At 42.6% G+C, this 13,444-nt stretch overlaps 2 protein-coding genes across 3 annotated transcripts; one reads left to right on the top strand and one right to left on the bottom strand.

The window, feature by feature from the left end:
• The first annotated feature begins 3,549 nt into the window (after window positions 1-3,549).
• LOC123057690 (E3 ubiquitin-protein ligase SINA-like 10) lies at window positions 3,550-6,943 on the top strand. 2 transcript variants are annotated; one of them, XM_044480609.1, is made up of 2 exons: window positions 3,550-3,908; window positions 6,748-6,943. In XM_044480609.1, the coding sequence occupies exons 1-2, from the start codon at window positions 3,591-3,593 to the stop codon at window positions 6,754-6,756; spliced, it is 327 nt and encodes a 108-aa protein (XP_044336544.1). In that variant the 5' UTR covers window positions 3,550-3,590; the 3' UTR covers window positions 6,757-6,943. The 2 variants fall into 2 exon arrangements, with proteins under 2 accessions (XP_044336544.1, XP_044336543.1); XM_044480608.1 differs by having other exon boundaries at window positions 4,899-6,943.
• A 1,434-nt stretch (window positions 6,944-8,377) lies between these two features.
• Window positions 8,378-12,956, bottom strand: LOC123057689 (putative E3 ubiquitin-protein ligase SINA-like 6). The gene is made up of 2 exons (XM_044480607.1): window positions 12,805-12,956; window positions 8,378-9,311 (listed from the first exon to the last, which is right to left on the bottom strand). The coding sequence occupies exons 1-2, from the start codon at window positions 12,940-12,942 to the stop codon at window positions 8,625-8,627; spliced, it is 825 nt and encodes a 274-aa protein (XP_044336542.1). The 5' UTR covers window positions 12,943-12,956; the 3' UTR covers window positions 8,378-8,624.
• Window positions 12,957-13,444: the final 488 nt, after the last annotated feature.

The raw sequence follows: 13,444 nt of genomic DNA, 5'->3' as shown, positions 1-13,444 counted from the left end.
TCAATTGATACCATGCGTAAGCCAAGCATGAAGCAATCAAAACTACCCAATTAGATATGAACTTTAAATAAAGCAATGGGAAAAGGTTTGGCTGCAGTAATAAGTCACTATCGGTCTCTTTGAATGGTACAATATATTGGCCGATATGCTTAGTAACTATTTTATTGCTAACAAGTAAATTGCCCTTCTTCATTGGTCTTTGAAAATTACTTATTAGAATTTTTGTAATAGATGTATCAACAATAAAGTTGTGGCCAAATCTGAAAATAGGTAAATTACTTGCTAGACATACCTCTTCAAATATGTTGGGAGAGCATGATGATTGCATATGATGAATAATATCGTGCTTTGCTTCTGGATGACTTCCCAACACCATGTCACAATTTTCTTCTTGATTTCGTGCATCATAAATTTGAAGATCTCCGTCAACCGAACTTTGTTCGGCTACTTGCTCTTGTCCTTGAAGCTTGTCAATTTCTATGGCACGAAACTCATAGGGCAGGAAATAGGTTCCATTAACTTCAGAAAAATGAAACATGGTTGTTTTGCTATGCTTGCCATGCCCTTTCTCAATAATGCTTGCCTCTTTGGATTTGATGGATTCATAATATATACTACTTGATTCGGCTTTTTCAACCGAGGCACTTTCAAGTTCCGAATCATCCTTCTTTTCATTGATACTACCAATTGGCAATGCTTCTTCTATTTGTTTCTGGCGGCGAGCGGCAAAGTTGGCTTTAAGTTTTTTCTCAATTTCAGCCCACTCCGGATATGATTGCCCCCCAATGTTTTTAGATTCTTTCGGCAATGACACACGGGTGTTGCCGAAATTTTGCAATAGTGTAGGGGGTGTATAATATGATGTAGTACTAGGTGAAGGCATATGCATTGTTGTAAAACCATATTTTTGCTCGCCAATTTTATCAATTGGCAAAGATTCATCTTCTTGCAAAACTCTAGCTTTTATTGCGGCATAATCAGGAAATAGCCCCTTTTCATGTTGTTCAAGGCAAAGAGCACTAATCCTCTTATTTTGGGCTAAACTCTTCAATGCAGCCACTACTACCTCATCTTCTACAATATTGGGCACAACCTCTCCTGTAAAATTTACATTTATTCGGCTATGACCAGGAAGGTGTGAAGCCGAATTATGAACATCTACAGTTGTGTATGGTGCTGAAAAATTACTGAGATGGGGTGTAGTATATGACGGTTGAGAGTAATTGGCTGAATAGCTAGTAGTAGCATGGCCGATTCTCCCATCCATCGGCATGGTTGAACTAGTATATTGCAAATTAGTTGCCGATGAATAAAAAGGTGAAACACTTTGTCGCATGATATTGGAAGTTCCTACAAGAGGTGTTTCAACTTGATTGCCCAAACTCATCATGTTATTCATCGGCATATAAATATTTGGGGTTGCCGATGCATGGGAGTTGGGATACATATGTTGCATGCTGCTAAAATTATATATATGAAGTAGAATCATGAAGATTTTGTTGCATCGGCCCTTGCACATAATTAGATATATGATTGATAAAGGTAGGGCTAGCCGATACATTATTCTCATTAAATGATCTAGCAACAACATATGCATTACTTGCATCTACATATGTGAATTGGGTATTCATATTACCTTTGTAGATTGCAAATCCTAGATGACGATCTCTTTGTAGCAAGAACGGGCAGGAGACTGTTCAAAGCTTCGTCCCCAGTGGAGTCGCCAAAAAGTGTGTTGACACACGAACACGTCCCGTGTACCCTCGACGCCGGGGGTGATGCACCGCAGCTCACGTCGAAGGAGACCCGACCGACAGCGCGATACGCAGGACAGTCGGCGGGCGCTTTTGCAGACCCAAAACCCCAAAAAGTGTGTTGACACAAGAACACGTCCCGTGTACCCTCGACGCCGGGGGTGATGCACCGCAGCTCACGTCGAAGGAGACCCGACCGACAGCGCGATACGCAGGATAGTCGGCGGGCGCTTTTGCAGACCCGAAACCCCGCGCACCCGGGAGGGACCCTGTCAGGGATTGCAGCGGCTATGGGCTGCCCTAGGTCGATTCGCTCGCCCCTAGAGCCTCGTGGATCGCTGCCTTCCAACGCGAAGAACGAACGAAGAACGAGAAAGAAAGATACAAGGCTGAGGGATAAAAGTAGATGAACACAAAAGTGTAATTGATAGATTGGTTCGATTGGTGTTGTTTCAATCGACCGTCACCCCCAACATATATAAGAGGCGGCTGGACTTCCCGTACAAGCAAAGAATTTATCTAGGCTTTCCTTACAAGAAAATTACATCAATTCACGTTCAAAACCCTAGTCAAATTCGGACTGGTTTATCCGAACTTTCCAAAACTGTTTGGTTTAAACTTGCTGCACCTTGCGGGTCTTTTCTGCGGTGGTAAACGATCTTGGATGAAAACAAGCCCAAAAGCAATCTTGACCGTTTCGACGAGACGAACAACTTTCATGTTGAAGGTTTTTTGATCAGAAATCATCTTGAGGGTCAGATCGGTCTCGCAACACAGGCTATTTCCTCGCGCTACCCGTCAGACATGTGTCTCGTGGGGCGCGCCACATCTCGCCTCGTGACAGGGCTGCACTCCGATTGCTCTAACTTTTGGATACGAACTCGGATTTGAACGATTTTTATATCAAAATCGATCGTTTCGATGAGACGAAGACAACCCGTGCAGATCATTTTTCCATCCGAGATCATCTAAATAACCTTTTGAGCCCATATTCAACTTCTCGTTCGATTGACTATCACAGCCTCCAACCCGGCAAGTTTTCCATCCGAGTAAGGTTTCCACACCGGCAATGTTTCTACCCGGCAAGGTTTCACTCCGGCAAGGTTTGTACTCCGGCAAGGGTTCCTCCCTGACAAGGTTTCTCCCCCGGCAAGATTTCACATCGACAAGCTTCCACACCGGCAAGGTTTCACTCTGGCAAGGTTTGTACTCTGGCAAGAGTTCCTCCCTGACAAGGTTTCTCCCCCGGCAAGATTTCACACCGGCAAGCTTTCACACCGGCGATCTTTCTATGCCGGCAAGCTTTCCACGCCGGCAAGCCTTTACACCGGCAAGCTTTCACACCGGCAAGATTTTACCCCGGCAAGATTTTCGCCCCGGCATGCTGCTTTATGATCGTGCCACTTTTGAGCGTCAACATAAGGTTCCAAGAAACCAACCAGAGGTTCTTAAAAAGGAAAAAGAAAAAGAAAACAGAGTAGTAGTAAAAAAAGGGTTGAGCAGCGAACCACTTCCCCATCTGTCCAGGTTCCAACACAGTTTTAAAAACGCCTGTGCTCATGAAGACGACTGATGAAAGACGAGACGGGATTGGACGTCGAGCGCCGCCGCGGTAGGATAGATTTAGGGGCGGGGTTTTTTCTTTCTAAATGTTCGAAATATAATGAAAGATGTCATGTTTGTATGTAATTAGTCATATTTGTATGAAATTTGGTCGTGTTTGCATCAATTTCATCTGATTTATTGATAACTTTTTAAAATATATGCGACTATCATCGGATGTCAACCTCCCGCATCGGTGTTCGCGGACCGGTCGTGATTTTTTTTGGGTTGCCCATGCCTTCAGAACTAGCCCATCTGTCCTCTGCAGCACTGTCCGTCTCGTCACATCAATCGCATCGCATCACCAGACCAGAACGGCTAGTAGGCAGAGCAGAGAGGCATGAATCTGCAGGGGAGAGAGCAATGGATGAGTCTGCAGGGCAGAGAGCAATGGAGGAGGAGATGCAGAGCGGCGACGGCGAGAGGGAGAGGGAAGGGGAGCCGCGGCGGCTTGAGAAGACGAACAGATCCGCGGCCAGCAATGGCAGCATCGATCTGGATCTTCTTGACTGCACCATCTGCTTGGATCCCCTCCGCCCTCCGCTCCTCCAGGTACATCTCTTGTTTATCCCCTCTTTTGTTTCCCTTGTTCGAACGAGATTGGTAGATTGGATTGTTGGATAGCACCGTTTGCCCTGTTTGGTCTACCACTGTATTGGGAGATTGGGTTGCCCGAATGCCATGCCCTGCCATGCCTGTAAAATAAATCTATAAGTTCTGGTAGAAATCATACAGTAGATGGCAAAGAGAGTTCAGGTAAAATCAACAGTATCATGTTGATTCACCATTCACGCATATCTTGCTGCAGAAGATGTAAAGGAAAGGCGATCCGTCAGTGTCTTATACCAAATAATCTCACCCTACGTCCCCCCTTGAGGTCAGATTTTTGTGTTGTCAAATTTACTGTATGAGGCACCAGCAAACTGAAAGCTGAATCCTTGATTGAATCATCAACTACCTGAATCCTCAACATCCAGTGACAAACTCATTGCATTGCAAGAGGATTGCACTCAAGTGTACTGCTCTTCGGCTCTAAAAGTGAACAGCTCCATATAGCTCTGCAAATACCACAGGGCCCTCCTAAATCAGACCATTCCCCATCCTTCATCAAGCACCTTAATTACAAACCAATGATTGAATCGAACAGCTACGAAAATGGATTCGACCTGCAACCTAGTCATCCTTCTCCAATTATATAGTATTTTCTTTCTGTAAACTTTTTGGTCAAGCATCACCTGCAACTCCCAAGGTACCGGGAAAAAAATGAGTCTGTTTGATTTTGTGGAATCTGTGGCCAAATTTTGGTCAAGCATCACCTGCTAAGAGATTATGCAATGAATTTGCCGCCTGCATAAAACATTTCCATGTCACAGCATCATTACTTTTCAGCAAGAACAAATTGGTCAATCATGTTTGCGCGGTTCTTCATTGCTGTTTCCCTGCAACCTTCTGAACTGAAACTGAAGATCTATGTTTGCAGCATAACCATCATTTTCACAAGCAGGCCTCTAACCATGGTGCATTTTCCTTCTTGAGACACAGTGCACAGTTGGGCATGTAATCTGCTCGTCCTGCCACGACAGCCTACCGAACAAGGACAGCTGCCACATTTGCACGGCCACCGGTGGCTAAAATCGATGCATCGCGCTCGACAAAATCCTGGAGTCATTCTGTGTTCCTTGCTCCAATCCCGTGTACGGGTGCACTGTGAAGACACTCTACTACAAGGCTGAAGATCATCGCAATTCGTGCCCGCACGCGCCATGTTTCTGCCCAGGACCCGCCTGCAGCTTTGCCGGCACAACTGACAAGCTCCTGGCTCATCTCACCGGCGATCACAAGTGGAAATCCAAGGAGGTTAAGTACGACGCCAAGTTCACTCTGCCTGTCAAAGAAGGGACGTGGGTTCTCCACGCCCGAGACCACGCTCCCCTGTTCCTGGTGAAATTCACCCTGGCGCCGCCTTTCGGCAATGTTGCCTCCGTCCTGTGCGTGGATCCTCATGCCACCGCTGAGCGTAGGTTCAGGTGCCGTCTTGGTTCCAGGTGCACCGCCATGGGTCAGCAGCAGTCCTCTGATTTCCAGGTCAGGAGCACCAACCTCTCCGACGGGTTACTGTTCACAGAGAATGATGGCTCCTCACTGTTTGCTTCTAGCACCCACAGCATCACTGTCAGTATCGTGAAGATAGTGCGCGACAAGCGTAAGCGTGGGAAGGCGATGCGGCAAAGTATGCTTCCGTTTGTGGCAGCTAGTTGATCAGTGTTTCTGCGAAGATAGTCTGTCGTGTCAAGCGTAAGCGTGGGAAGGAGGTCGAACAAATTACACTTCCGTACGTGGTAGCTAGTTGATCCATGTTGGCTATATGCATAAATCGATGGACAGGCTGGGGGTACTTGAAGTGATGTACATGTTTACAGAGTTGTTGTTCAGGTACCCATGTGTGCATTTACTTAATGCTTCCATTCCAATATCGATGTCATTTTGGCTAGCTGAAAGCAGATAGTGTATGCTCCATGGAGAAGTTCCTTCTGCTTTTTTGGATTAGTAGACTCCGTTAACTAATTGTGTGCCTACCTGCTTTTTGATAGCTTGCTATTGGTTAGACTTAGTTTGAAAAATTTATGCAAGTTTTGACATGATATTTAAGATGTTGGGTGACCTCTTTTCGGCAGCTCTGCACATGTTGTTACTCTCTTGTTCAAGCTCTGGTACTAAGATTTTGATTAGCAAGTACTACTAAACATGCACTTGTGTTATATGTAAAGTAGTTGCATGCCATGTTGAGAACTTGCCTTCTTGGTTCTTGATTCTTTGAGTTATTACCTGGTTCTGGTTTTTTATCGGTAAGACTACCGAGATGCCGCCGTTTCACTTTGCCTCTAATATCTCCATTCTTTCACCATGATGGACGGCTGCAGCAACACACATCTTTATTTTCTCTACCCACATGCTCTTGTTCTGCATGACCAGATGTCCAAAACATCGTCGTGTCAGTGCTGGCCAAGGAAATTCAGATGTTTGTCATGTAGGTGATCTCTATGTTAGGTTCAAGGTCAGCCTCAACACTCAATGGGAGGTTTATCCCTTATAAAATATATATGTGGAAAATAGAAAATATATTAGATCTTGTTTGGTCAGGTAAGCAGTATCGTGATTTGAATGCCAAAAGTATTTAATTCCAAAGTTGTTTTTTGTGCACAAGCTTACCTGAGTGCAATCATCATCTATGTTTATGCACATGATTTTCAAATTTCAGTAAGCTCGGACTGCTAGAGTGATTATTGAGAGTAAGTTATTCATTGGTGTTAGACTGTCAGTACAATGGCATGTAAAATATTTTGTGTTGTGATGAATTAAATCACCTCTGCCCTCTTCTGTTGTACTCCAGGGTTGGTGAAACTGCCGGCTGCATTTGAGGAAGGTTATGCTGAGAATCAACTGTTTTGCTCAACAAAGAGCCATTAATCATCTTGACCATGCTGTATATGTCTTCTGATTTCTTCAGTTAAATGGCCATGGATTGTTGAACTTTTTCTACTGTGCTACACTCCCTTATGATATGTATCTCTATCAGGAAATGCAGACAAAAGAATTACACAACTATGTTTTTTTTCCTTTTAACAGTACAACTTTGGGCTTGGGACTTTATGTCATAGTGACAATGACATAAATGTTGCAACCTTCAGATTTGTATATCCATAAAGCTAGCCACACTGCAAATCAATGTTACATTGCTGGTGTGACAGTGTTTTGATACACACGTCAGTGGTATGATGGTATCGTCACACGAAAATTCGAGAACTCTGGATTAGAAGTTATGGAATAAACAAGAACATTTTAACCAAGAAATTGTCGACAGGTGGGACACTAATTCACTGCCTTTGTATTGTGACATGCAGGGTACACTTTTGAAAATTTACTTCACTTGGTTCAACAAAGGAGAGCAAGAGGATACACCTAAAGGGTGCCGATTTGCAACCTCGGAAAATTTGTATGACCGTAATGATTGGCATCGGTTTCGACTCCCATATGGCCTCTGTTTGCACCACCGTGTTCATGTCACTGCTGGTTTCGGCTCGAGTCTCGTCTCGACTCCTTTAGTGCATGTATGCAACCCTATCGCCCTGTCCGCCGCGCGCCATCGCCTCTCTGGCTGTGACCCCGGTGCGTGGGCAGGGAGGTGGAATCCCGTCTCCTGTCTAGTGTGTCATGAAGCTTATGTTTTTGGTGGTGGCAGCGCTAAATAAGCCCTCCCCGCTCCATCTGCATTTTGACAGATCTTGGGTCAGGTGTGGTCTCATGTGTTTCTTGATTCGACGAAGCTGAGAGTGCCCTTCTTCCTCCGTTGATGTTCTGGTGTGGTGAGGGTGGAGAAACGGCACGGCAAACTCGAAACCGCGGCCATCGGATGATCATCGAAAGGGCTTGTCTGGCAGATTATGATATCCGTGTTCTCAGCGGCGTAGCCAGCGCCGGCCAACGCCCTAGTCCAACATCTGAAGCTACAGTAGCCACCGGGTCCGTAGTACTAGAAATTGCTACATTTAACGAATGGGTGCGCAGCCACACCCCAGGCCATGGCCCTAGTTGCCTGAGCCTGGCTACGCCCCTTTGTGTTGTTGTTCGTCTTATGGGAGCTCCGATGAAGATTTAGAAGGTCACCATAGTTACGCCGACGACAAGGACCTTGTAGTCATAGTGTCATACACGGTTGCTTTTTCTTTTGTTGTAGGCTGCTTGTGGTTGTTTTATGTATTGTACTCCCTCGGTCCCAAAATAAGTGCCGTGGTTTTAGTTCAACCACGACACTTATTTTGAGACGGAGAGAGTATATGCCTACCGGTGCACATCGTCGTACTTGTATGCTTTACTTGACCATCAATAGCTAAACGTATATGTGTGAATGTACACTTTTAAAAGAAAATGTAGCAAAACATTCCGTAATAAAAATCTCAACACATACTCCACGTGTGCTGACGATATCCATTCAATTGGAGTGATAAGCCCACCACTATGCAAGTTTTCAAGCATCAAAGTTCAACAACGACCCTAGCTATGACAAAAGTGAACCTTCTTCCAAAGATGCACATGACCAAATTATCACAAACTTCTAGATTTATTTAATTGTAGCTTTGGCGATATAAAATAAAACATCCAACTAGTCATGACTAGTAAACAACTCTCAAGTAGCACCACGGCATATCACTGCCGCCACACATATGCGGTAGAAACCCCCTGACTACGAACTTCTCCAATGCTGGTCACTTAGGGACAGGTTATCTTTGGGGGGCGAATGAGGAGGCGGGTGGTGGTGGTGTGCGGGTCGGAAGAAATTTTTGGCACAACAAATGTATAGCTGGCCTCCTCCCCTGGGAACCCGTTGGAGAGATTCGTGCTTATGATCTGGAAATTTGAATGTTGGTGCCATCCCATGGTGCGGCTGTAGAAATCAACATCGCACTCGAATCTATGATTTTCTGTCACAACATGAGGATGAATGCACAAGATGGAGATAGCATTGCCGAAAGGTGGCACCAACGTGAACTTTGCTAGGAAAAGGGGGCCACCTTCTTCTTTCCTGTGGAGAACACGCATTCCTTCCTGCATATGAAGGGTGAAAGAATATCCATACGCAAATGCAGTTGCGGGCAACATGTGATCGACAGTGAGATGGCGCTGGAGTTGGGCGGTTGAGCCTGCGAAGCCGCAACCAGGTTCGGGGCAGAAGCACGGCGCATGCGGACACGATTTCTCATGCTCCTCTTGCTGGTAGTAGTGTGTCTTGATGGTGCACCCATAGATGGAGTTGGAGCAAGAGACCTTAATAGACTCGAGGATGTGGTCGAAGGCGATGCAGCGGTTGTAGCCTCCGGTAATGGCGCACACATGGCAATTGTCCTTCTTCCGAAGCTTGTGATGGCAAGACGAACATATCACATGCCCGACCCTACACTGCATTATATCACAGAGGAAAAACATTAATCATGGGCTTGCCTATGAGAAAGATAACACTGATACACTTGCTAAAAACATTTCCGTACACATAAACAAAGGAGACTCCCTGGCAGTTAGGAGGATGTTTGCCAAAAAAGCTCAAAGAAAATTTTGTCTTTGTTGAACAATGACTTGGTGGGAGTTCGACCTCTTTGTACTCCCAGTTTCCTAGACAATTTAAATCAATGAGGTTGCCACTTGCCAAGGGTTGGAAAAAGAACAGAAGACAACAAGAGTTCCTACAACAATTAATCTATTAAGATAGCGGGTAGGAAACAGTTAATGGAGGCACTAGGGTCATAGACCAAAGTAGTAAAAAAATAAAGAGCAAGGTGAATGAGATGAAAAATAATGAGGAAGAGAATCAAATGACTATGAACCTATCCAAGAATCGGGTGTATCATTTACTTCAAAAATCAGGAAAGTCTGCACAAGAGATCTAAATGTTAACAAACAAGGGGATGAGAATCCAAGGAGGTGTAACAGATTGAAGTCTCAGGAGGGCTCATGATTGAATATCTTGCCAAAGATAGGGTTGGTGCCAAGAATGACTCTAGTAAGATACCCATCCCTAATATAGTTTCTTCTAGTAATCCTAGTCTTGCTTAGATGGCCTCCTATGCAGGGGCCAATTTGGATTGCTCTTCTGATATGTTAATCGTAACATTAATGGTATTAAATCTCTTCAGGAAGTTAGATATGATCTTATGACACAAGAAAACTAACCAACAATCTCCTCCCCCCCCTAAGATACACACTCCTAGTAAGATTGAAATCGAGGATGTGGACCTAGAGGAGTTATTCTCTGATGGAGACAATAGTCATACGGATATGGAAAAAGCCTGGTGGGATCATCTCAAACATGTTTTCTCTAATAAAAAATAGGAAAAAACATGCTAGTGGTAATGGGTGTGTGCAACTTGTTTGTCCATTACAAACATTCGAAAATTTAAAAGTAAATAAAGGAACAAAAATGAGAGTTGTTTTTTGAAACATGAGAGGGTTTGGAGGAGAGGTCAAAAGGAGATACTTAAGAGAGTTATTTATGGAAAAACTTGTCGAATTTGTGGGTCTGCAAGAAACAATGAGACAACCATTCTCTAGAACTGAGTTGCACAATATATGTGCTGGCAGGGATTTTCGTTGGCAACATACTCCTGCTAGGGTTAGATCTAGGGGGCTATTTCTTGGTGTTAATTTCAAATCATTGTATGTATATAGGAACACAAGACGATGGTGACTATTACATAAATATAAAAGTACAAGATAAGAAAACAAACTTCATTTGGATTTTAATGTTGGTTTAAGCGGAAGCCCAAATGGAAAGGAAAGTTGGCTTTTTATCTAAACTTTCAAGGGTTCTGCATGATTTTACAAATCTGAAACTTTCAAGGGTTCTGTGTGATTTTACAAATCTGAATTTGATTGGTGGATATTTTAATAGCATTCAAAATTCTTCTAAAAAGAATAAACCAGTAACTCTTGGAAACTGGAGTTTTGTATCTAGTGTTGTACTAGTACACACTGGCCTGGGAGAAATTAAGATGAATTGAAGACATTATGCATGGGGCAATACTTTGCAGGAACTCACTTTTGAGAAATTGGATAGGATGACTTGCAAGACTGATTGGGAGGATAAATGCCTCATATTGTCGCCCTTAGAAGGGAGAAATCTGATCATGCACCATTGTATATAGATACATGGGACATGCAGAAAAAAGGCCCAATTTTTAGGTTTGAAAACTCTTAAATTTGGAAGGAAGGACTAAATGAGTTAGTACATGAATTTTGGATGAACCGCAGTATCAATGGAACTAACACTGATAAGTGGTTGGCCAGACTGAGAAATCTTAGGAAAAAACTAAAAGGATGGCATAGAAATATGAATGCCTCGTATAGAATTATGAAAAAAAGGATAATCTATTAAAAATAGATAACATTGATAAACATTGCGAAATCCATGGGCTCACTACTGCATAGTACATGAACAATTGGAACTTATAGTTGAACTAGACATGATTATGAAAAAGAAGAGTTGAAGTGGTTACAAAGAGCAACAAGAAATAAATTTTGGAAGAGGATAGTAACACTAGGTACTATCATGCTAAAGCTAATTGCATGCATACCAAAAATATAATTACATCCCTTAACCAATATGAAGGGGTGATTGAAGGTTAAACAATTAGTTGACTATATTTTTTTATAAAAGTATGTTAGGACATCCTGAACATTCTACAATTTCCTTTGAGGTTGAAACTTCATTTACTATACCCATAGAGGCTTGAGTTAAATTAACTAAGGAATTATCACCGAAGGAAATTAAAATTGCGGCACTTTAAATGGCTCATAATATATCTCCTGGCCCTAATGGATTCACTTCAACATTCTATCAACATTTTTGGAAATTTATTAAAATGATTTCAAGGCCTTATTTGATGATTTCCATATAGGAGGGCTTAACATTTCTACAATGAGTTACGGTTTGATCACCCATGTTCCTAAAATCTAAGAGGAAAACTGAAATGTTAGTTTTTTTTACAAAGATCCTTATGAGTAGGTTCAATATGGATGTTAGTGATGTCATACCCTTATTCAGACAACTTTTGTTAATGAGAGAGACATTATTTAAGGGGTACTTATTTTACATGAAGCTTTGAATACATGTCATGTAAAAAAGTAAAGCTCAACTATTTCTAAAGTTGGATTTTAAAAGGCATATGACAAACTAAAATGTCTTTTTGTTCTACAAATCATGAAACTGGAAGGTTTTCCTGAAAACTGGATTTATTAGATTGTGTTTACTATTAGACCTTGGCATGTGGGGGTAAAATGAAATGCTTGTATTGGCCCATACTTCCCACCCACAAAGGATTGAGGAAAGGGGATTCCCTATCAACTGTTATCTTTGATTTAGCTGCTGATGTACTAGCAATGTAGATGGAGAATGCCAAAAAAACTGGGTTAGTTGAAGGACTACTAGAAGAATATTTTGAGGGCGGTGTCAACATGTTGCAATATGCATATGACACAATATTCCTGATGCAAGATGACTATGACAGTGCACATAATTCAAAGTTTATGTTGCCAATTTGAACAGATGTTTGGTTTTTAAAAAATCACAAAACTGAACTTTCCTTTTTGGTGATGTTGCTAGCAAATCTGATTGGGTGTTTTGGTGAAACAAAGTACCATAACCGGTGTGCGTTTAGTGAGGTAGTTAGTAACACTTTATTTTCTTTATTTATTTGTCCTATATGATGACATTGATCAAAATTTGTGTCTGGTGCCTAAGATGTAATTCGATTTACTTCAGCTCCATGTATATAATCCCTATATGAACTTTTAGGGTTTTTTCCAAGAAAAATAGAACCCTAGAAATAACATGGAAACCAGATCCCTTATGCAATAGTGGATCTAGATGGGGTCAATTAGGGCAAAGGAAGAGGAGAACCTGAAAGACGGGAGGCTTGAGGGGATCAAAGCAGAAGGCGCAGTCCAGCACCTCTAGAGGGATGGCACCTTCGCTGGTGGCGGACTTCTCCCCCCTCCTCCTCTTCGCCTCCATACTCTCAATCCCCTGTGCGCTCATGTTCCTACAATGAAGAAATTATGTGGACCTCGTGCTTGTCGCCTCAATTTTATCGCTGGATATAGGCGGAGAGACAGAGAGTGAGCTTCTTAGCGGGCTCCTCACATGGGCTTTCCAATGCAGTTTTCTTGGACAAACCCTATCCCCCTTCTCTGCGTCAAGTTGTCTCTGCTTCCCACAAAGAGCGAGCGAGCGAGTGAACCACACATGGGCCAGCCCATTAGGCTGGATTTACGTGCAAGGGAGATCTTGGTTTTGGAAACCTTTGGAAAGGTTTTACCCATTTTGGGAAACCTTTTAGAAGGTTTTGGTCTATTTTTTCACGGTTTTTTTTCTTTAATGGTTATTCTTTCCCCCCAAAAAATAAAAAATATTTAGAAATGTCAAAACTTGTTTGAGTTCTAAAAATATGTTCAAAAATTCAAACCATTTCAAAAGTTTCAAAAAATATTTGCATTTAAAAAACACAATTTCAAAAATTCTTCACATTTTTGAAAAAATG

The sequence above is a fragment of the Triticum aestivum genome, chromosome 3A (genome assembly GCF_018294505.1).
Source record: "Triticum aestivum cultivar Chinese Spring chromosome 3A, IWGSC CS RefSeq v2.1, whole genome shotgun sequence".
NCBI classification, from domain to species: Eukaryota; Viridiplantae; Streptophyta; class Magnoliopsida; order Poales; family Poaceae; genus Triticum; species Triticum aestivum.
This window is presented reverse-complemented; position numbering and strand designations above follow the sequence as displayed.

Bases quoted from the DNA above. Each gene is read 5' to 3' on its own strand.
- LOC123057689 (XM_044480607.1), bottom strand. From the start codon at position 12,942: ATGAGCGCACAGGGGATTGAGAGTATGGAGGCGAAGAGGAGGAGGGGG. The intron at 9,312-12,804 runs GTTCTCCTCTTC...GATATAATGCAG, and splicing joins TCAAGCCTCCCGTCTTTCAG to TGTAGGGTCGGGCATGTGAT.
- LOC123057690 (XM_044480608.1), top strand. From the start codon at position 3,591: ATGCCTTCAGAACTAGCCCATCTGTCCTCTGCAGCACTGTCCGTCTCG. The intron at 3,909-4,898 runs GTACATCTCTTG...CTTGAGACACAG, and splicing joins TCCGCCCTCCGCTCCTCCAG to TGCACAGTTGGGCATGTAAT.